This window comes from Piliocolobus tephrosceles, chromosome 15 (assembly GCF_002776525.5).
Source record: "Piliocolobus tephrosceles isolate RC106 chromosome 15, ASM277652v3, whole genome shotgun sequence".
NCBI lineage: Eukaryota > Metazoa > Chordata > Mammalia > Primates > Cercopithecidae > Piliocolobus > Piliocolobus tephrosceles.
The window spans coordinates 96,710,853-96,734,524 of record NC_045448.1 but is presented as its reverse complement, the minus strand read 5'-3'; the positions used below and the strand labels follow the sequence as shown (position 1 = coordinate 96,734,524).

General features: G+C 44.0%; 1 protein-coding gene across 3 annotated transcripts; it reads left to right on the top strand.

Moving 5' to 3' along the window:
- Window positions 1-2,898: 2,898 nt before the first annotated feature.
- On the top strand, window positions 2,899-22,662 carry LOC111528434 (sulfotransferase 1C2). Of its 3 annotated transcripts, XM_023195166.2 has the most exons (9): window positions 2,899-3,330; window positions 8,208-8,380; window positions 8,791-8,916; window positions 13,140-13,234; window positions 15,152-15,187; window positions 18,518-18,644; window positions 19,121-19,215; window positions 19,364-19,544; window positions 22,288-22,646. In XM_023195166.2, exons 2-9 carry the CDS (start codon window positions 8,230-8,232, stop codon window positions 22,398-22,400), a joined length of 924 nt encoding a protein of 307 aa, XP_023050934.2. In that variant the 5' UTR covers window positions 2,899-3,330; window positions 8,208-8,229; the 3' UTR covers window positions 22,401-22,646. The 3 variants fall into 3 exon arrangements, with proteins under 3 accessions (XP_023050934.2, XP_023050935.2, XP_023050933.2); XM_023195167.2 differs by lacking the exon at window positions 13,140-13,234 and having other exon boundaries at window positions 15,090-15,187; window positions 22,288-22,647; XM_023195165.2 differs by lacking the exon at window positions 13,140-13,234 and having other exon boundaries at window positions 3,135-3,330; window positions 15,048-15,187; window positions 22,288-22,662.
- Window positions 22,663-23,672: the final 1,010 nt, after the last annotated feature.

Below are 23,672 nucleotides of genomic sequence, written 5' to 3'. Positions count from 1 at the left end.
GAATTAAAGCCAATGAGCATTGCAAAGTGAGAAAAACGGCTTGAGAGACATGTAATTATGTGAATTGTGGATGGTCAAAAACAGAAGCAACAATTTTAAACAACAAGGGAGCACAGGCCAGGAGAATGCTGAGCCAGTTTCCTGGATAATAAGTGAGATCCATTAAGTTACAAAGGAGTCAGAGTTTGCCCACCTAGTACTACAGGACCTGCAGGAAACAACTCATCTGCTCTCTTGCAGACTTGGTCAAAGGATCTGTGTGACTGAGGCAAGTGTTACAAAGCTTGCCCCAAGCAGTTGCAGCTGTAGGAGGTAGTGCACCCAGAAGGGATGGATATGTCCAGCGGGGAGACCTTTGCTCCCGCTGCTCCTCAAAGCCAGCCTGCTGGAACACAGGCACCTTCCACTTCGTGCCAGTGACACAAAGCAGCTTGGCTACTTTTCCCAGTTGTAAATTGTGATCAGATCCCTCATAAAACTCTTCCAGGAGGCAATGGTGGCTTTGGTCTTTCTAGTGGACAGAGGATGCCTTGTAGACATTTCCCTAACTCCAAAGAGGGCACACTTTACTGGTTCTCAGAAACAGCTCAGAAAGTTCCAGAGGTACATGAATCACAAATCAGTGAAAATCCATGTGGATGGATTACGTATAAACCAGGGCAGGGACTAGGGGGAGGTAAGGGCACAGCATTGAAGGAGGCACTCATTGTCTTGCACAGCCCTGGACTGAGTGTCTCCCTACATTTTGCCCCTTAGGTCCCTCATCCAAGTCCCAGTCCTGGTGAAAACCAAAGTTTTTGTTTCATTCATTTGTTTATTCATTCAATAAGTACATTAATAAGTACGTTTTTCTCACTTTCCAGTTGAATGAGTACATGGTGACAGACTATTCATTGAGCTCGTACTATAGCCCATTCTGGTTAAAATATGTTCATTAAAAAATGGTATAGGTGGTCTTAGAGATAGGCCCCAGTCGACACACTGGGAGGGTAGTTGATTTCCTCATTAAAGTAAAAAGAGAAAATTTGCTGTAAGAGAAGGGCAAATTAATCCTATTGACCACACACTGTTTGATCCAATTTATTAAAATGTCCACAATAGACAAGTCTATAGACACAAAGTAGATTTTTGTTTCTTAAAGCTGGACATGGGGGTAGGAAGAATGAGACATGACTATTAATAAATATGGGGTTTCATTTTGGGGTGATGAAAATATTACAAAATTGATTGTGATGATGGTTGCACAACTAAAAACATTGAACTGTACACTTGGGTGAAGTGCATGGTATGTGAATTTGATCTCAATAAAACTTATTTTTAAAAAAGCATATGGTAGTTCACAGTAGAGATTGCTTCCAGCTATATAACCTAAGGAAAGGCTTCAAGGAAAAGATGGTTCGAAGCTGAAGAATTTGACTCTGTGGAATCAGAGTAAGAACATTTTTTTAGAGATGGGATCTCACTATGTTGCCCAGGCTGGACTCCAGTAACTGAGACTACAAGTGCACAGCAGTGTGCCAGGCTAAGAGTAACAGCCCTTTGGCAGGGAGAACAGCAACAGTGAAGCAGGGAGGCAGGAATTTATAGGATGCATATAGGGGACAGTAAGTCATTCAGTTCACCTGGTGTGTGGGGTCCATGGTGAGGATGGTGTTGTATCCTCAAGAAGGCCTTGAGCCAGGCATTCAGGAGGTTTGAGGTGGGAGGATCACTTGAGCTCAGGAGGTCAAGGCTGCAGTGAGCTATGATCATGCCTCTTCACTGAAGCCTGAGCAAAAGAGTGAGACCCTGTCTTATAAAAAGTAATAATTAATGAATTTAGAAGGTCTTGAATTCCAAGTGGAAGTCCAGAATCTGAGCCATAAACAACCAAAAGATAGCCTGATCTGAGCTGAGCTTAATTTATATGCTGAAAATATGAGAGACTAGTAGGGAAGAGATGAGATATAAGGAGACTGCTAGAAGACTGTGCAACATCCCAGTTCATCTGCCACAAATGCGGAGGAAGCAGATACTAGCAGTGGTTACTAACTGCAAATTGTAAAGACTGTGGCCCACGCAGACGGCAAAGGCAGGGAGATGCAGCACGCAGCGCAGTGTGGCACCGATACTGGCAGACACCTTAGCAGACTTAGGGAGTTTAACTGCAGAGAAAATGTGAGGTTGCACTAAGAACTGTGAATCAGCCCTATGGGGCTGAAAATTGACAGCATTGGGGTAAGTGGAACTGGGAAGACAGCAGAAGTAGAAAAATGAAGTTCAATTTATTTAAAAAAATAAATTGGAAACGAGGAGGAAGAAGAAGTGTTGGCAAAAAGCATTATGAGGTACAGGGTCAAACAAGATAAGGAAAGCTTTGGCAAGAAGGGCAGATGGCGTGCAGAATTATGCTTCAATTCCAGAAAGGAAAGCACTGGGGTAGATACAAGGTTGGTGCTGGCAGAAGAGTGGCCGCTCAGAGATCATTAACACCTGATCCATTTAATTTCCTAGGTAACCAAAGACACCATGGAATATAATTTGCCTCTTCAAAAGTATACCTTTTGTACAATATGGCAAGGTATAAATAAGTACACACCTAAGCTCTAGACTTTTGTTCTATCCTCTCTGCATTTCGGTGCGGATGAACACAGTTTGGGAAGAAAGGAAAGAAGAACCAGGAGTTTTAAGCACTTACTATGTGCTATGCAAAGTGTGTCCATTAACATTGTTGCTTTCAATCCTAAAGCGTGGATTGAAGACAGGCAGTATTACCCACACTTCACAGACCCAGAAAGTAAATCTCAGGCTAAGGAGGGAGGAAAAGGGAGTTCACCAAATAAGCAGGAGCCTATCTGAAGCCTGATGCAGCTGGTCCTAGAGCCAGCTTTCCATTTCCCCCCAGCCTCTACCTGTTTAAGCTTCTAGACCAGCAGGAGGAGGGAGGGGTCAGAGCAGCTGAGGGCCAGGAGAGATGTGAAAAACTCTAGGTGGAGATCAAGGGGAGGAGCAGAGTATGCCCTCAGTTCGCGTGCACTAGAGGGAGCTGATATTTGCACAGCAGTCAGGGTCACATGAGTGATCATGGTACAGCGAGAAGTTCTCCCTCCCAGGGCCAGGTCACAGGGTTTGTTTCTGTTCAATCTGGATCTTCCAGTAAAAGCTTCAACTTTCCACAGTGAAGCTGAGAGCCTCCCAAAGTGCTGGCTACCTGCTGAGCGCCCCTGTAACTCTGACACAGTAGTAATTTGAGCCTCTGCAACTGCCGTCTGCTTCCTGTGAAAGTCCTTTCCGTGCCCACTGACCCTTGAGTGGGCCTTTGAGCTGCTGACTTTCAGCTGGAACTTGAAGGTAAGAATACAGCTTAAAAGAAATTCTGCACCTAACTCGTTAATTGATTTTTTTTAACCTTTAGCCACATAGGTGTGACTTTATAGATGGATTTACTCAAACCAGAAAAGATCCTAAGAGTCTGATAAAATAATATAAAAGAGCTTTGTAACCAACAGCCTCCAGCCTAAAAATTCAGATCTAGATTCAGGACCCCAGGCAATCACCTCCAAAGGCTCTCTTCCCTATAATACTATCTCTGTCTTCCACCCTGATCTTTTCCCAGATACCCTCCCTGTCCCACCCTCCTCCAGGGCCAACTCAACTTCTCTGGCCAAGACTATTTCTTCTTCCATGAGAGTCCTTCTCTTATGCAGGTCATTGACTAAGACACATGCTGGGCCTGCAAGGGGGCTGAACCAGATCCTGTGCTCCAGGGGTCTAGACTTATAAGCAAGTAACTATAGGACATGGAATAAGAACTATAAAATTTTGCACACAAAATACTATAAGATCCCATGGAAAGGAGTGATTACTTCTGTTTACAGAGTCAGGGATGCCTTCACAAAGGAGGCCACAGTGATCTGGCCTGATAGGATGAAAAGGTTCCTGCTGGCTGTTCAAGGGAAAATGTGTGTGTCTAAATGCCTGACTCTTCAAGGGCAGGAACCATGTGCTGATGTGGCCCAGCAATGAGGGGCTTGGGGAGGGTGAGAAGGACTTGGGACTTCTCCTGTGGGAACTGACAGATCCCTCTGCTCCCACTGCACTACCCAGCTGCCCCAATTTCTTTCTGCATCTCCTTCTCCCAGCTTTAGCCAGCTTCTATTACTCCCCGTGCAGGCCTCCAACAAGAGCAATACAGTGGGATCCATAGTACACTGGACAGCCAAGCCCTTAACTGCCCTGGTCCTCAGCAGCAGGTGCCCTTCTGCACACACTCACAGCCATGCCCATGCCCTCGGTCATCAGCTAACTGCCCAGAGCACAACGCCTACCACAGAGTTGGTCAATGTGTTGCATGAATGATTCTCAAGACATTATTTCCAGGCCAGCCCTAAGCTCACATGTACACCTGCCTACAGGTGTACATTGGGAAGTCCCACAAAAATATCAGACTCAACCCCAGAACTGGACTCACCATTTCCCTCACCCCCACCCTAAGAAGAACCTTCTCACTGTGTCCTTACATGGTCTTTCCTCTATGTGCACACATCCGTGGTGTTGCGTTGTGTGTACTAATCTCCTCTCATTACAAGCATACCAAATTGGAATGAGTCTCATCCTAGTGGCCTCATTTTAACTTAATCAACTCCTCAAAGACATTATCTCCAAATACAGCCACATGTAAACATAATATGGATTAAGACTTCAACATACGAACTTAGAGAGACACAATTCAAACCATGATAACATCCGTCTTAGACCATTTTGTGTTGCTATAACCAAATACCTGAGGCTGGGTAATTATAAGAGGTTTATTTTGAATAAATATAAGTTTATTTTGAGGCTTATTTTGAATCATGATTCTGGTGGCTGAAAAGTCCAAGAGCACGGTGCTGGCATCTGCTCAACTTCTGGTGAGAGCCATGCTGCATCAAGACATGGTGAAGAAATAGAAAGGCAACCGAGCATGTGCAAAGGGACCAGACTCACCCACTTCTGGGAGATGGCATTAATCTGCTCATGTGGAATCCACCCTTAAGGCCCAAATACCTCTCACGAGACCCCATCTCCCAGCACTGTCATACTGGCAGTTAAACCTCAACAGAGAGTTTTGGCGGGGACTAACCACATCCAAACCACAGCAGTATCCAAAAAGTATAAAATTTTGTAATTTTACATTTATATATGTATACTTTTTGTTCATAACTATGTATAAATAGTTTTCCATAACTATGACTGCCATAACAAATTATCAAAAATTTAGCAGCTTAAAACAACACAAGTTTATTATCTCACACCACTGTAAGTCAGAAGTCCAAACAGGTGTCTCTGGGTAAAATCAAGGTGTTGACAGGGTTGTGTTCCCTTCTGGAGGCTCTGAAGAAGAATCCCTTCCAAGCTCATTCTGGTTGTTGGCAGAATTCAGATTCATGTGGCTGTAGGACAGAGGTCCCATTTGCCTGTTGATTGAGGTTTATTCTCAGCCTCTGGAGGCTATGCTTTGTCTTGTGTTCCCCTTTGTCTCTAAGACATCAATGGCAAGTTGAGTCCTTCTCATGCTTCCAAACTCTCCAGTCACTTCTTCTGCCACATGACTCTCTGACTGGCTCCTCTGCACCCTTGCCCACTTTTAAGTGCCCTTGTGGTCACATTAGGCCCACCTGGATAATACAGGATGTGCTCATGGCCTTAAGTTTCTTCTCTTTTTTTTTTTTTTTTTTGAGATGGAATCTCGTTCTGTCGCCCAGGCTGGAGTGCAACCTACACCTCCCGGGTTCACGCCATTCTCCTGCCTCAGCCTCCCAAGTAGCTGGGACTACAGGCATCTGCCACCACGCCCAGCTAATTTTTTTTTTTTTTTGTATTTTTAGTAGAGACGGGGTTTCACCACGTTAGCCAGGATGGTCTTGATCTCCTGACCTCGTGATCTGCCTGCCTCAGCCTCCCAAAGTGCTGGGATTACAGGCGTGAGCCACCACACCCGGCCCTCCTTAAGCTTCTTAACCTAAATTCCACACGCAAAGCCCTTTGCCACACAATGTAATGTATTAGGAATTAGGACGTGGACACCTGTAGGGCCATTATTCTGCCTACAACAATATACGTTTGAAAAAGACAGAAATACAACTCTGTGTGATAGATGTTTTCCTTGTACATTTGAACTGTTTCCAAATTTTCTACAATGTATACCTTTAAATTCACAATAAAAAAACAAGAGGCAATTTTTAAAGAAGGAACATAGGATTTGTATACAGATGTTGGCTGTGATCCTGGGCAAGTTATTGATCATGTAACTCTCAGCTTCCTCACATTTATGAGGGTGATAATCATTCCTTCCTAATAAAATTGTCATATGAATTAAGAGAGAAAAAGAAAAGTCCATGAAGGATCTAATATAGAAGGCCTGCAAGAAATGTTTGTTCTTATCCCTCCTCTTCTGAATTTGATCACACCGTAATCTCAGGAGTATTGTCCAAACTCCACCTTCTTTGATGTATTATAAATACAGCTGCTTCTCATATTTGAAATTTTTCAGAAATAATTTGTCTTTCATTTTCCAAAAATTGTCTTCATCTTAAAGGGCTCAGCTCAATCTGGAAGCAGAAGCCACCATGAAAACTGGCCTCGCTAATCTGGGCACCTGGTTTTCTCATCTATTCCTTGAAGCAGCTGGGCCAGATTATTTTATTCAACCTCTAGCAAGCATGTACTGATGTACTGTTACATTTTCTGTAAGGACCCTTTCAGTTCTGAAGTGCTATCATTCATATTCAGCAAAAGTTAAAATAAATTAATGTATACAAGGCACTCAGCCCAGAGATGGTAAATTGAAGTGTTTGATAAATGTTGGCTTTTAAATACTATTTCATTAGTAGTAGTAATAAATGTCTTCTGGAACCCCAGTAGCCAGTTATCCTTAAGTAATAGTGGCTTACTTCTTCAGCTTTCTCCTTTTGGTGCATTTAAAAGTCTTCCCTCAATATAACAATGACAAAATCACACACACACACACACACACACACACACACACACACACACACAATGCAAAACTGGGCAAAGGAGATATTTCTCCTACAAATGGCCAATAAGCACATGAAAAGATGCTCAACATCATTAATCATTAGGGAAATGCAAATCAAAACCCCAATGAGCTATTTATCACCCTACACCCATTAGGATGGCTATTATCAAAAACAAACAAACAAACAAACGACACAGGAAACAACAAGTGTTAATGACAATTTGGAAAAACTGGAACATTTATGCACTGCTTGTAAAAATGTAAAATGGTGCAGCTGCTGTGGAAGATGCTGTAACATTTTCTCAAAATATTAAACATAGAATTACCAGATGATCTAGCAATCTCCCTTCTGAGTATATACCAAAAAGAATTGAAAGCAATAATTCAAAGAGATATTTGTACATCGATGTTCACAGAGACCTAATTCATGACAGCCAAAAGTTTCCATCAACAGATGAACGGATAAACAGAATATAGGCTGGGTATGGTGGCTCACACCAGTAATCCCAACACTTTGGGAAGTCAAGGTGGGTGGATCACTTGAAGTCAGAAGTTCAAGACCAGCCTGGCCAACATGGCAAAACTCTGTCTCTACTAAAATTACAAAAATTAGCCAGGCATGGTGGTGGGCACCTGTAATCCCAGCCACTCAGGATGCTGAGGCATGAGAATCGCTTGAACCCTGGAGGCGGAGGTTGCAGTGAGCCAAGATCATGCCATTGCACTCCAGCCTGGGCAACAGAGTGAGACTCTGTCTCAAAAAATAAAAAGGCATATACCTACAGTGAACTAAGCAAGGAAATCCTATCACATGCTACAACACAGATGAGCCTTGAAGAGATTAAGCTTTAGATCAAGTTTTCAATTAAGCATAAGATTAAGCTTAATTAATAAGACATTCACAAAAGGACAGATATTATGTGATTCCACCTAAATAAGGTATATAGAGTCCATAGAGAAACAGAGTAAAACGGTGGTTGCCAGGTGCTGAGGGAGGGGGAATGGGAAGTTATTGTTTAATGGATACAGAGTTTCTGTCTGGGAAAATGAAAAAAAATCCGGAAAAGGATGGTTATAATGATTGCACAACAATGTGAATGTACTTAATGCCTCTGAACTGTACGCCTAAAGACAGTTAAAATGATCAATTTTGTATTAAGTGTATTTTACCACAACTTCTTTAAAAATCTCCTGTATTCTTTTCCCATAGGGACCCCCAACGCTGAGACACTATGGCCCTGACCTCAGAGTTGGGGAAACAGATAAAACTGAAAGAGGTGGAGGGGACCCTCCTGCAGCCTGCAACTGTGGACAACTGGAGCCAAATCCAGAGCTTCGAGGCCAAACCAGATGATCTCCTCATCTGCACCTACCCTAAAGCAGGTGACTGTAGGGCAGGAGGGACAGCAAAGACCTGCTGAGCCAGCACCGGCTTGTCACTTAAGTTAGATTTCCCCTTGATAGGAACCTGCTCCTTCTTATTGTTCCACAGTGGGGTTCAGAGCTCAGGACTCATGCAGGATGCCTGATATCCCTGGGTTTTCCAGGAAAGCTGCTGTGCTCTGCCATGCACTGGTCCTGGGCTGGGGGAGCCTTGCCTGTGCTGCTCCACTCCCTACAGAGATCCAAAGTCCATCCCTCATGGACTTCCATCACTCATGGCTAACAGGATCCTGACTCGAGGGGAGGTTGATGCAAACACCAAGCTCTACATCCCCTTTGTTTACTCGAGACTCTTCAGGGAAGACTGTCTAACAGGTTTCTCCTTCTCACCCTTCCTTTCTGAGCCTCAGGGACAACGTGGATTCAGGAAATTGTGGATATGATTGAACAGAATGGGGACCTGGAGAAGTGCCAGCGAGCCATCATCCAACACCGCCATCCTTTCATTGAGTGGGCTCGGCCACCCCAACCTTCTGGTGAGAGCACCTCCCTCTTTCTTTCTTCCTGCTTTCTTTCACTCTCTCTTCTGTTTTCCCCTGTCTTTTCTCACTTTTCTCTTGTCTCCTCTCTCTCTCTCTGCCCCCTCTGTCCTTCCTCTTTTCTCTCTCCCTCCGTCTCTCCTTACACTTCTCTTTCTCTTTCTCTCTCATTTTCACTGTCATATGTTTCTTCCTTTTATCTTCCTCTCATCTTCTGTCTACATATTATTTAAGATTTTTGGCCAAAAGTGAATCACCAAGTGAAAAGGGTGTGCGCTAGGGTCAGATTCTGCCTTATTTTCTTCTTAAGCCCTCCCTCTGATCATGTGCAACTGTAGGACATACTGAAGATGTGAGAAACTGTAAGCCATTTCTTTCTTCTTCTCTCTGTACCCCAACCTGATAAAGCCCAGTGCAGCCAGGAGAGTATCCAAGAATCAATAATTAACACACACAAACACACACACACACCATTGCATTTGGAACCAATTATTTCTATTCAACAGAGAAGACTTTTCAGGTAATGCTCAATCTGGAAGTGTTTCTCTTCACATCAAAAAATAAAGGGAGCTAAAAAATATAACCAGAAGGCTATATTTCAGGTAGCTAGAGCTGCTGGAACTATTTTGCAAAACAAGGATAGGAGGAAGGCCTACTTCCCTAAGTTGCAGCACTGCAGAGATCCATGTGATAGAAAACTGGAAGCACAGTAGCTGAAGCTATGAAAATGTAGTCAGTGCAGCTCTAGCATGAAGTCTAGACTTGGGGCAACTGTAGACAGAGGTCCAATAAATCCCTAAAAATGTCCTGAGATAGAAAGTCCCTGACCTGATGCATACAAGACACTTGTAACCTGTACAAGGAGGTGTCTCCAAGTCAGAATAGCCTTAAAGGATTTTGCTCTCCCCTGTGATCCTACCATCCAGCCCCTGTGGCTCCTCTGGCTCTCAAAGAGGAGAGAATGGTCACTAGGTAGGTAACCACTGGCTTTGTAACCCAGTGCCCTGCTCTGAATTACCTGTGGGACTCTGACCCCATAAACAGGCCAGACTCTGACTGCTTAACCACGGTCTCACTCCATGTGCCATCAGGGCCTGCTGTTTTGTGTGTGTCTGGTCTTCTGCTCCTTGAGCAGCAGGATGGTATAATAGTTAAGGACTACCAGGGTTTAAATCCTGACTCCATCACTCACCTCACGACGTTTGAATCTTGACTCTGTCACTCACCTCACAATGTTTACATCACCTCTCTGTGTTACAGTTTCCTTAGCTGCAAAGTGTGGATAGAATCAAGGCCTATCTCAAAGAGTTGTTGTGAGCATTAACAAATTCAATACAGATAAAAAGCCTGAAGCATTGCCTGACACTCAGAGGATACTATCTACATGTTAGGCATCTTTACTAACCATCTCTCTAGGCTCCATGACCCCATGTGTTCCCTAATTACCTAAGACCAGCATGTTTTGTTTATTTAAAGAAGGAGGCTAGCTCTGTCACCCAGACCGGAGTGCAGTGGTGCCATCATAGGTCACTGCAACCTGGAACTCCTGGGCTTAGGCAATCTTCCTACCTCAGACTCCTGAGTAGCTGGGACTACAGGTGAACACTGTCATACCTGGCAAAGTTTTTAATTGTTTGTAGAGATAGGGTTTCATTATGTTTCCTAGATTGGTCTCAAACACCTGGCTTCAAGCAATCCTCCTGCCTTGGCCTTCCAAGCCACTGGGATCACAAACATGAGCCACCAGACCCAGCCCAAGAACAGCTTTTGATCTTTGTTCTACCTCCTGCCCCTGCTGCTGCCCAATGTCTTACCTCTGACAATGTGAGAGATTAAAGAAAGAGGAGAGGCCTAAGCAAGATTTCTAATGAAGTATTCTTAGCAGTAGAGAGCAGAGTGTTCAATCACTAAATCAGTATAAAAACCAGGATAGAGCTATAGAATCTGGAGAAAGAATGGTAATCAAACAGCCAGCTTGGCATGTTCTACAGAGGAACCCTGGCCTCTTTATGAACGAGGGTGCCCTGTGTGAGAGTAACAAACAGTCTCAGCCTTTATGATCTGCCGGGCCACAGACAGCTGAATGCTGGCTGGAGACTCAGCTGTGGAATGGTTGTTGGTTTGTTTGTTTGAGACGAAGTCTGGCTCAATTGCCCAGGCTGGAGTGCAATGGCGTGGTCTCAGCTCACTGCAACCTCTGCCTCTTGGGTTCAAGCAATTCTTCTGCCTCAGCCTCCCGAGTAGCTAGAATTACAGGCATCTGCCAGCGCGCCTCGCTCATTTTTGGTATTTTTAGTAGAGTCGGGGGGGGTTTCACCATGTTGGCCGGGCTGGTCTCGAACTCCTAACCTTGTGGTCCACCCGCCTCGGCCTCCCAAAGCACTGAGATTATAGGCATGAGCCACGGCGCCCAGCCAGTGGTTTTCTTTCAGAGCAGATAATCCCTGCCAGAGGGAGGAGACCAGGTGCTAACATAGACTCATGGCTGTTGGCCAAAGGTCTCAACCACCCTTGGAGCATTCTGGAGTGGTCAGACACTACTGGACAATGGACGAGCTTGTGCTCTACATGGTCAGTCTCCCTTCCAGGCCCCCCTTCCACTCCTCCATCAACTCCTAGCCTCATAGACATTCTGTGACAAGAGGGATTACATCTGTGACCCACAAAGAATTGGTTTGGAAAGACTTTGAAAAGACCTGTGTGCATGTGTGTGCATGCATGCATGTGTGTGAACTGTATATAGGTGAAATCTAGGAATGATCCACTCCATTTCAGCAAACATCTATGCTCAAGGGCCTGTGCTGCTCATAAGACTTCACACCTACTTGCCCTCAATAAGTTATGGTCCCATGGAAGAAACCAATGCAGATGATGTAACAACAAGCATGAAGGGCTATTGGCAGGGTGAGGGGAACATGGCCAAAGAACAGTTTCTGGAGGTGACACCTGAAATGATAAACTGCTGTCATTACTAATTTTCTGCCTCTGTCTCCTGCCAGACCACAAACTCTAATGGCAAGAAACAAGTTCTGTTTGACTTTGTACACCCATGGGGCTGTTTCTACAGTATTAGCTGAACTGATTTATCCCACACAGTCACATGCAATTTGGCTCAAATCCCAAGGCTAAAATCTTAGTGCAGCTGATGAAGGCCAAAAATGACCTCGTTTGCCCCCTTCTTCCCTGCTAGTGGGCTTGGGAATGGGCCCTGCAGCCTGGGCTGTGTCATGCACACTCTCCATGATGTGCTTCTCCACCCTGAGTCTGAGCAACCATCATGGTGTTCCTGGTGGGTGAGGCAACCCCATGGGGCTTTTCTGAATCACTGATGAGAGAGAGGTGGGGCAAGGGTATGGTGGGACAGAATGTACAATGTACCTATGTTCGTAAAAGAAAACACTGGTCAACTGCTTTATGTAAAGCCCCAGCTCCATAGGAGAGAGTATCTCTCTCCTGTAGGGGTTTTTTGGCAGAAAAATGTGGAGCTGGAGCTGGGCTGAGTCCACCAACAGGGCTGGATCAGGAGTAGGAGCGGGCCTTCTTACTTGTCATAGGCAGGAAGGATGACTGTGAGCCATCAGAGGACCATAATGACTGAGTACAGATTTCCCAATTAGAAGACTGGGTCTCTTTTAGGCATTACGTGGTTACTGCCCACAGGGCATTAAATCAGGTGTAACAGGAAAGAGAAGAGCCACGAGTACCAGGAAGGAAATCAACCCGCCTGCAGATCTCACTTTCTGGCAGATTCCCTGAATTTGCTCCCCAGCTTGGGACTGACAGTCCAACTCCACCCATAACCTTCCCTTCTGTCCTCTATGTCTGCTAAGGTTTCTTATAGTTTTCATCTCTGTGTTTCTCTACGTTGTGCTTCTTTAGCTCTGCTACTGTTTTTCTTTTCAGCTATGTATGTTCTGCTATTTAACCCTACTCATTGTAGGTTTTCATGTCCAAACACTTTATAAATCTTCCCAGTCTTTTTAGTAGTCTCTTGTTTCCTTGATCATGTTTTCCACTTTCTCTTGCATTCCTCTGCACTTTTTTTGGAGACAGGGTCTTACTCTGTCACCCAGGCTAGAGTGCAGTCGTGCAATCACAGCTCACTGCAGCCTCAATCTCTCGAGCTCAAACAATCCTCCCATCTCAGCCTCCCGAGTAAGTAGCTGGGACTACAGGTGTGTATCACCGTGCCCAGCTAATTTTGGTATTTTTTTTTTTAGAGACAGGATTTCACCATGTTGCCCAGGTTGGTCTCAAACTCCTGAGCTCAAGCAATCCACCTGCCTTAACCTCCCAAAGTGCCAAAATTACAGACGTGAGCCACTGCACCTGGTCTTCTTTGCATATTTTAAACATAGTTATTTATATTCTCTATTAGGTACCCAATAACGGAGGTCACTAAGCATTTAGTTCTTCCACCTGTTTTTTTCTGGCTCTTGTTCATAAGGCTTTTCCCTCATTTGTTTCGTAATTTTGTATAAAAAGCTCTTTTTTCCCTCTCTTGATCTCACACCTACATTGGAATATTTCCAATCTACAATAGTTTAAGTTAACTTCTGGTCCAAGCAGGTAGTATGATTTCATATCCATGCATGTAGTATGAAAACAGGATTGTGGTTATGAGTTCTCAAGAAAGCCTCTTTTTCTGCACCCAGAGGTGAGGCAAGGAAATTACTTTACCTCTCTTTGTCAGTAGGTGCTGTTTTTCTCTCTCACCTTTCACTGAGGTAGCAGGCATTTGAGTTTCTCCTGCCAATTCATGGGTCTCTGTTCCTAATCTGTGCCTCATTAAATCCCAGGCCTACCAGCCTCCTCCCTGAGCAGAGGTCATTGAACTGAGGACTGGGTGTCCGGTGGGTGAACCCACTCCGGGCAGCTGTCATCAAAGCCTTTGCCCACTTCTCCATCTTGCAGCTCCCTCCCTCTTCACTTTGGTCCCTGGAGGCTCCCCTTATTTTCTTATGAGCCTGATTCTGCACTTAAATGAGTGTTTGGTGTTTTAATCAGAATCTGCAGGTGTGTGATTAACAGGAAAGATCTTCATAACGTTCAGGCCACCATGTCACCAGCACTGAAAGTGCTGGAGAGACCCTTGAAGAGTGAGCAGGACTGACCAGATGTGTAGAGGTGAGGGCTGGAGGGAGGCACAGGGGCCTGGGGCAGCAGGACCAGGGCACGTGAAAGGACCGAGTGTGAGCTGGCGTAGAGGTGGAGCTGAGGAAAGAGACTAGAGGCAGGACAGCTTTGCAGGTCTTCTAAGGAATACGGACTTCAAAAACAGCTAACGGTGGTTTTCCAACTTTTCTTTTTAGTGCCCAAACACTTTTTTATTTAACAAAAATTACCATGACTACATGATCCAGCAATTCCACTTCTGGGCATATATCCCAAAGAAATAAAAACATGGTCTCAAACAGATACCTGTACACCCACATTCAAAATAACATTATTCACAATAGCCCAAAGGTGGAAACAAGCCAAGTGGCCACCGATGGATGAATTGATAAACAAGATGTGGACACACATACAATGGAACATTATTCGGTCTTAAAGAGGAAGGAGATCCTCAGCACTAACTTGACCCAGCTCCTCTGACATGATTTGCATGAGCCTCTGATTCCCACACCAGAGTGGAAGCTCCTTAGGGAGAAGGTCTGTGTTTTTCTCGTCTTTGTTGCCTTTTCCCCCTAACCTCAGCTTAACACAACGATTGCACAAAGTGCTCATTAAGGCTTTTAGAAATCATGACTCACAGGCCAGCAAGTATATATGTTTTTAGAAATGAAACAAGTGATTGCAAACAGGCCAGGTACACGAGACAGCCTGCTGCAGGCACGTGGGGGTCATCTCTGGCTGGCAGGAAGGTGAGGGAGGCCTCTGCTGTCTGGTCCTGGCTGACTGTGCCTCAGCAAGACATCACCTGCCCTTTCTCATCTTCATCCTTAAAGTGACAGAGTAAATTAACTCTAAGGTCCCATCCAGGATTCAAGCTGTGTGATTCCACTAAAATGAAAATTATATCAATAATCCCATTGTAAAATCCCAAAAGAAAGTCAAGAGACTAGCAGAAAGATAGGTGGGTGATGGGATATCCTGGGCAGAGCCGGGATCATGAGGTCCCCGGGTAGTGCTTGTACTACACAGATGTTTCCTCTTGAACTATTTTAAAGGTGTGGAAAAAGCCAAAGCAATGCCCTCTCCACGGATACTAAAGACTCACCTTTCCACTCAGCTGCTGCCACCATCTTTCTGGGAAAACAACTGCAAGGTAAGATATCAACAGCTCCCAGTGACAGAAGGGAGAGTAAGCCAACCAAAGTGAGTCCTGCAGACCCCAACACAGAACATTCGTCGTCACCTTTGCCTCTCCACTGTCTCTGATGCTTACCAGCAAAGAGAAAAAGTAAAGTTCTACACTTAGCAGGACATTCACCTGAACAGTTTCAAATAGGACATGAAGGCAGGAGCCAGACTAAATATTTGGAGGAAACTAGAGAAATGAGGAGGCAGTGAGTGCAGTAAGTGTAGCTGTGAAATGAAGGGGAGAAGATGGTGATCCCAGGCTGCAGGCCATGGGGAGGCTCTCTAACAGACCAGGGAGGGAAGAATGAGAGGAAAAGAGCTAAAGATCTCCCCAAATTGTAAACAGATGAACAGACAGAGCAATGCTCTTGAGGACACCCCACCTTAGCCTCTGGTAGACTCTGAGTTCCTTGTTTTATTTATTCTGTGACTTTATTTGTATGCACCTCAGTGCCTAATAAGCTCCTGGCATGTAGAGGGCATTAGACACGTACTTTCTAAGTAAATACGGAAGCAGCTGTAGAGCAAGTAGAGTCAAGGGTGCAAACTGAGATGCCAGCCTTGGTGAGAAAGTGGGGCACTGTTTCCTTAAAGGCAGGAAGGAAGGGGAAAGAAGGGCTAAGAAAGATACGTTCTGGGGGACTGGAGTGAAGTTGGAGGACTCACATCAAATGACTTCAGTCCTTTCAGTAATGTTGGACAAGGGGACAAAAACTTTCATTTCCAGAACTATAGCAAACTAGGTATTCTGAACCCCCGAAGCACTTACATGTAAAACATTCAGGATTACTGCTTTAAAAAAATCACAAACTTCCTTTTAAATGCATAACTGAGATCAAAATAAAGTCCCTAGGTTTATAAACTGCAGAGGGAACTGAAACTCAGAGAGGCAAGTTGAGACTGGGACTCCTGGGGAAATTTGATGACCTGGATAATCTAACAACTTGAGTTTTAATGGCTGCACAGGGACAGGGTCAAAGACCAGGGAACAAGGAAGCAGAAGAATGAGGAGCCAAAGCTGGGACCAATGAAGGGCTACATCCTCAATAGATGGGTGGAGGAGGCAGAGGAAGACCTTGGGGAACCGCTCTGCCTTGACCTAGGCTCTCAGCTCCCTTGAGAATGTGTAGCCACAGGTTTCCTCTCTCAGGGTTTGAAATTCAAAATTGCACTCCTCGCATTGTGCAAGAAACTACAGGCAGAGAAATTACACAAGGTAGTCCCCACAGCCAGTGTTCCCAGGTCCTCTCTGGAGGGGCACAGCTGCAACTCAGACCCCCCATAGGATCCCCACTTGAGCTCACCATCCCACATTACAAAATACACAAGAGAACAAGCCACCATGAGACACAGTCTTCAGAAAGACCCCGTGGAAAAGTCAGACCTCAGGAACTTCAGACAATATGATTATCAGCTGTAGAAATAAAAGAAGGTTCAAGTTGTGTGAATAAATGAAAGAGTGAATCAAAAATAAAAAAGAAATAAGATGCTACTTTTAGACACAGAAATATTAAGTGAATAAATGGAATTTCTATAACAAAAAATATAAAATCATGGAAATTAAAAACTCAAGCATAGGTTAAAGTGCAGAACAGCTGCATAGAGAATTAGTGAACCCAGACAGGAAGGTTTGAGGGTAAAGGTTTGAGGAGAGAGGACAGACCTGTGGCTAGAGCTAAAAGCCAAGAGATGGAGCACGGGAGGGATTAATAAAAGGATTACCAAGCAGCAGTGAAAAGGAAGAAAATTGAGGATAAAAAATTTAGAAACTCGGGGAATTTTTTAAATCAACATTTCTTGAAACCTTCTTTACTGGTGTTTGGCAGCTTGGTAAGTTGGAGAAGAGAAGATGGGCAGTAGGACTTAGTAGACAGTAATAGAGTCAGCACTTTCAGGAGCAGTGTTTCTCAACCTTAGCACTTGCTCTAAGGGGCCTGGGACTTGATATAATCAGGCATGGCAAGACACGCAGGTACAGTGGTGACTGTCATAAGGAAAAAGTGTATCCTCACAGATCTCTAGAACGGGAGGCATGGCATGTCACACGGAGCCTCACAGGGAAGCAATGGGATAGGTCAGGAGGCAGAGAGAGTGAGTAGGAGACATGGGCAAGAGCCTTGATGTGGTTTCTTTGGGAAGGAACAGATGAGACAGGGTAAGGAGGCTTGGGATTGGCCAGTTTGAACCATTGCAGCAGGCTTTCAGCCACAGGGGCTGGGCCTAGTCATCTGGTATCTGACCCTGGGGTGATCAGGGCAGGTGAATAGTGGCCCAGTGTGTAAGAGCCCAACAGTGCAGGTGTTGGGGGAGTAGGCTCTGGGGTGTTGTAGGCAGTTCCTCCAGAGTCAGCAAAGCCCTAGGATGTCAAAGCATCAGATACAGAATATAAAAGACATAATTAATATAGCACTCCTGACATTTGGGGCAGATTTTTCTTTCTTGTGGGTGGGAGCAGGGGGACCCTTCTGTGTATTATAGAATGTTGAACAGCATCCTTGGCCCCTGCATGGATGCCAGTAGCACCACCACTCCAAGTTGTGAAACCAAAACTGTCTCCAGACATTGCCAAATGTCCCCTAGTGGACACAACCATCCCATCATCCCCAGTTGAGAACCACTTTAAAGCGAATGAATGAAAAAGTACAGCATTGAAATAGCTGCCCATAGATCTGAGATGTGTAGTCAAGAGGCCCATTTGGGATTGATGCTGTTAAAATATGAACTGAGTACTGGGAAAAAAAGTCAGATTTCATAAAATGAAAGGTTGGCAGGGTGGAGGGATGTGAAGTTGTGGGCAAAGTGGAACTTGAAGGAATGTTTGTAGGGGCAGAGCTGAAATGATTAGAGATGGAAATCATTCAAGCTGAGGAGGCCAGGAGAAAAATAGAAGCTATTTTCTTGCTCTGTGACTCAAACTCTTAAACATGAAGCTTCTGTGCATCTTTGGGAGGGTGCGAGAGGGATCATCAGTTTACGATGATACTGTGGAAGTCTCCTATTCACGTGTCAGGTCATAGTTTATACAGAAAGATTTTGCTCCTGATACCAAAGGGGCAATCAGGCAATCTAATCCTCAACAATCCCTAATTGATTAGCTAATTAAATGGACTGAGTTTGAAGCAGAGAGCAGACTGGTGACGAAGCAGAGACAGAAAGAAGAGAGAGGTCACAAGGCCAAGCACCACAGAACTGAGCCAGAGTGCACAGCAACCCGCAGGATGGCTCCGCCTAAGGGAACTCTGTGAAAGTCCACTTTTTATACCATCTTTTACCCACCTCTTTTCTTACCCCAAAGTTCCTTTATGTAGCTCGAAATGCCAAAGACTGTATGGTTTCCTACTACCATTTCCAAAGGATGAACCACATGCTTCCTGACCCTGGTACCTGGGAAGAATATTTTGAAACCTTCATCAATGGAAAAGGTACAGGAACATCCTTCACACCCTTGCATTCTCACTCCAGCTAGGCTGGGTCTAGGGAACCACAGGTAGTCTTTTATCCCCTAGAATGCCTGCACCTCATCAGGTGTGTCCTACCACAGACTGGAACTGGGCAGAGCAAGCTGGCCACTTTCTAAGTATATGCCCACAGCCCTCAGCAAACATCTTCCACCTGATTCAAAGCCTTTAATTAGAGTCATCCTCTTCCAAAGAGTGTCCTTGTCCCTATATGATTGCACATAATAGACAGGAAGCCACTTTAGGGAAGATGTTGGGGCAAGTAACTCCAAGGCTGTCCCCATCTATATCATCCTCAAAATCAAACAGATCAGAACCCTTAGGACATACCTAACCCAGAATTTGGGTTTTCTCTCTCTAACTCACAGGAAAATCCCTAATACTCAGAAGGCTTTGTACAATGCCTACATAGACCATTCTGTTTCTTGTGTCTATTTCAGTGGTTTGGGGTTCCTGGTTTGATCATGTGAAAGGATGGTGGAAGATGAAAGACAGATACCACATTCTCTTCCTCTTCTATGAGGACATAAAGAGGGTGAGTGAAGGCTCTGCAGAAGAACCATTTTAAAGTGGTTCTTCAGGGGCAGAGAAATTCAAAGTTGTTTCAAAGGACATCCCAGAGAATTGTAGTATTTCTTTCTGATACTCTCATCCATTCCAGTCCAATGTTACCCTTGCCACAGGACCCAAAGCATGAAATTCGGAAGGTGATGCAGTTCATGGGAAAGAACTTGGATGAAACAGTGCTAGATAAAATTGTCCAGGAGACGTCGTTTGAGAAAATGAAAGAAAATCCCATGACAAATCGTTCTACAGTTTCCAAATCTATCATGGACCAGTCAATTTCCTCCTTCATGAGAAAAGGTGTGTGAGGCCTCTTTATCATACACTCAGAGTGTCTCATAACATCCTTCCTGCCTCCTAGCGTACAATATTGAGTTTTATTAATTCCAAGACAATGCATTTCAACTATTCCTAGTATGTGTTTCTAATAAAAGCAGGGATTTGATCCTGCTGTAAAAGAGAGCTTTCTAGGGTATTGCTCCAGTATTTGGTTGCAAGGAACAGAGTCCCTCAAGCCAGCCCCAATGAAAGGGGCTTACTGTGAGGCTTCACACTGGACAATAAAGGAAATGCAATCACATAGAAAACTAGGAAGAGGAGCCCCCACTGGTCCAGACCTCCCAGGGGCCCCTGGGTCTCAGGGTCCAGGACTCAGCAGCAGGAGGGATGGGTCTTTGCTCCAACGCTCCACCACTTACAGGACTCGGCTGCTTTTCACATATCTATCAGGCATGGCTTCCTCTGCTGACCAGCTTCCCATCTCTCCACCCATCACAACTTTCTCCCTCTTTATAACTTCTGATGACTCAGTTTCTGCTCATAACTTGGTCTTGACCCTTGCCCAAACCTGCTCTACTTCATGAGTTTCAACAACTACTCTTAAGAATTGCCTCATCCTCAGTATTTCTTAGTTCCAATTCCCAAAGGAGGAATTCTAATTGGCCCATCTAATATTTTTTAAGAAAAAAACTTTATCACTTTCTAATTTAAAAAGTAAAACATGTCATTGTTAAATATTAAATTGGGCTGGGCAGATTGGTTCATGCCCATAATCCCACATCTTGGAAGGCTGAGGCATGAGGATTGCTTGAGGCTAGGAGTTCGAAAGTAGCCTGGGCAACACAGCAAGACCCCATCTCTACAAAAAAAATTAATTAGCTGGGTGTGGTGATGAATCCCTGTATTCCCAGCTTCTCAGGAGGCTGAGGTGGGAGGATCACTTGAGCTCAGGAGTTTGAGAATGCAGTGAGCTAGGACCTTGCCACTTTACTGCAGCCTGGGTGACAGAGCAAGACACCAGCTCTTCTTAAAAACTAAATTAAATTGGCTGGGCATGGTGGCTCATGCCTGTAATCCCAGCACTTTGGGAAGCCCAGGCAGGCGGATCATGAGGTCAAGAGATCGAGACCATCCTGGCCAACATGGTGAAACCCTGTCTCTACTAAAAATACAAATATTAGCTGGGCATGGTGGTGCACGCCTGTAGTCCCAGCTGTTCGGGAGGCTCAGGAAGGAGAATCACTTGAACCCCGGAGGCAGAGGTTGATCACACCACTATACTCCAGCCTGGCAACAGAGTGAGACCTGTCTCAATAAATAAATAAATAAAATAAATACAAAATTATATTTTTTAAAAGTCTCTCCACCAAAACTCCACCTCCAAGAAGTAACTACCAACAGTATGGAAGTCCCTTTCTCTCTCATTTATAACATACACATTTTTTATTCACAACAGTGAAATCATGGTATACACACCACTTTGAAACATCTTTTCTTCTTCCTCTTTGATTTTGCATGTGCTTGAATTTATGTTGTTGCATTTTCCAATCTACAACAGTGTTCCATATCAAACCAAACAAACCAAAAAAAAATCTACCCCTTTTCTCTTTGGATAATCAGTGGTAATGATTTGTCAAGGTGCCCTTCTTCAGGCTCATACATAACCATCTTTCTATACACCTTACTTCTTCAGACTCATACAGACATAAAGATATGTAACCAGAATGAAAGATTGCTCCCTAAAATGCAGAATGGGGTCATATTTTATACCTTTACTTATCAGGATATGAGAAACTCCTCTAGGGCAAGGCATATAGACTCATACACCTCATTGATTTTTTGGTCCAATGTTATACCAAGCTAAGGATACATCGTAATTCATCCAACTATTCCCTTAATGATAGACACTATAATTATTGTTGTTTTCAATGTTTGTTTTTATGCATAATGTTAAAGTAAATATCTTTGTGCATAAATTATTATTTCCTGATGCTTTTATTTCTGTTGCATAATTTTCTAGAAGAGGCATTGGTGGGGAAAAGAGTATTTCCCCTATTTAAAATTAGTTTAAGTTGTTGTTTGGTGAAAAATAGTATCTCATTCATGTTTTTCCAAAATTGTTTTTTATTGAGATATAATCAAAATACCAAAAATGCACAGATCTTAAGTATACAGTTCAACCCATTTTGATAAATGTATACACCCACACTACCAGCACCCCAATCAAGATATGAAACATTTTCATCACTCCAGAAAGTTCCCTCTTGTGCCCCTTTTCAGTCAATGTTTACCTCCAGAGACAACCATTTTTCCTATTTCTATTACTCTAGATTGATTTTGCCTGTTGCTGGACTTCACATAAATGGAATCTCACAGTATTTACTTTCTTGTGTCTGGTGTCTTTTGCTCAACATAATGTTTTGAGATTCCTCCATGTGGTTGCGTGTCTGTAGTTCATCCTTCTTTTATGTTTATGTAGTAATCCATCGGGTAAATACACTACAGGTGGGGCCAGGTCATGCAGGCCACTAGCTGCCTTGGGTCAGTTGTCCAGCTGACTTAGAAGTCCATCCCCTGCACAGAGTCCCCTAGGACTGCTTCTTATTGAAGAGCTGCTCATGGACAGGTGTCCACTGAAGGGGGAGTTGGGTGAATCAGGTACGTGGACAGGCCAGATTCAGTATGAGCACTACACCACTTTGCTCAGGGACACCACATCTTTCAATCAGAGAGTGACATTCCTGTCTTGGCTTCCTTTACCTAGGAACTGTGGGGGATTGGAAAAACCACTTCACTGTTGCCCAGAATGAGAGGTTTGATGAAATCTATAGAAAAAAGATGGAAGGAACCTTCATAAACTTCTGCATGGAACTCTGAGCAAGATGTAAACACAATTAAAAGGTGGATGGCAAGAGTGCAAATACAATCTTCAATCCTTCAGTCCCAGCCAGAAGAATCTCTTAAAGCATATTGTAAATGTATACGATGTAGTACAAACGATCTCTGTGATGATTAACAGTATGTCACTACTTCATTTTTAAAAAGGGATCATGTCTAATGCCCATTTTCTCAACTATTCTTTCCAAAGTAAGATATAAGATAGCTTAATAAACTAAGTAAAACATACGACTTGAATACAAAAGGATTGCTTTAATCCCCATTATTCTGGAAAGTGTGTCCTAGTCTCCCAGTCTATAATTATCATACTACCTTGAGTGTAAGTCCAAATATTAGGTTATATCTATATTAATAACAAAATTTCTGGCATCTGTCCTGACCATTCAGGCACCTCCAGCCTGGTTTCAATCCTGGAGTTCTGTCTGGTCACTATCAGAAGGAACACTACACTTTGAGGGCAACCCTGGTGCAGCCAGCCCTGAGGAAACATGGCCTGAGTGCCCTCACGGGTGGGTGGGAATAAAATGGAAGTGCCCAGAGGAGATGTCAGAAGACCAAAACCTGATTAATAGTTCTAGTGGTAGGTCATATAGGAAACAGAAAGCATGATGGTGGCCTTTTGGGAACCCAAGTTGTGTCCTGGTGAAAGCAGAAAGGTGGAGACAGGATGGCTGTCAACAATGTCAGCATGGGCATGGCTCCCAGGCATGAAGGTAATTGGGTCTTGGCTTCAATGCCACCCTTTTGGGAAACCCTAAACCAAATGAGGTGTTCTTTTCCTCGCTTCCCATATTTGTCCCAGTTGCAGTCCTGTTGTTATGTATTTACTCATCAATTTCTTATCTATACCTCTCACTTAATTATTAATTTTGGGGGGTTCAGTCTCATGCAGTATTTACTCCTAGCATCTAATGCAGTGCCTGGCACACAGCAAGTACCCTTGAGAACTTGTAGAGGGAGTAAAAAAATGCATGGATAAATGACTGTGACAAATCACAGATTTTCAACTTTGACCCTTTTAGTCCCAAATAGTGGCATTCCATAGCTGAGGGTAGTAGAAGCAGTTCACCCTGGGAGCAGGCAATAAGAGGAATAAATGAAGCCAACTAAAATTCTGACTGCTTGTTGTTGGATTTCGTAGGGCATTTTTTTTTTTTTGAAATTGGGTCTTGCTATGTTGCCCAGGCTAGTCTCAACTGACTGCTTTTTATTATTACCATGCACTGGCAATTCCAAACAATGTCAGTGTTA

Coding starts and splice junctions, on each gene's coding strand:
- LOC111528434 (XM_023195165.2), top strand. CDS start 8,230: ATGGCCCTGACCTCAGAGTTGGGGAAACAGATAAAACTGAAAGAGGTG. Junction 18,645..19,120: donor AACCTTCATCAATGGAAAAG/GTACAGGAACAT, acceptor TGTCTATTTCAG/TGGTTTGGGGTTCCTGGTTT. Junction 19,216..19,363: donor TCTATGAGGACATAAAGAGG/GTGAGTGAAGGC, acceptor CCCTTGCCACAG/GACCCAAAGCATGAAATTCG.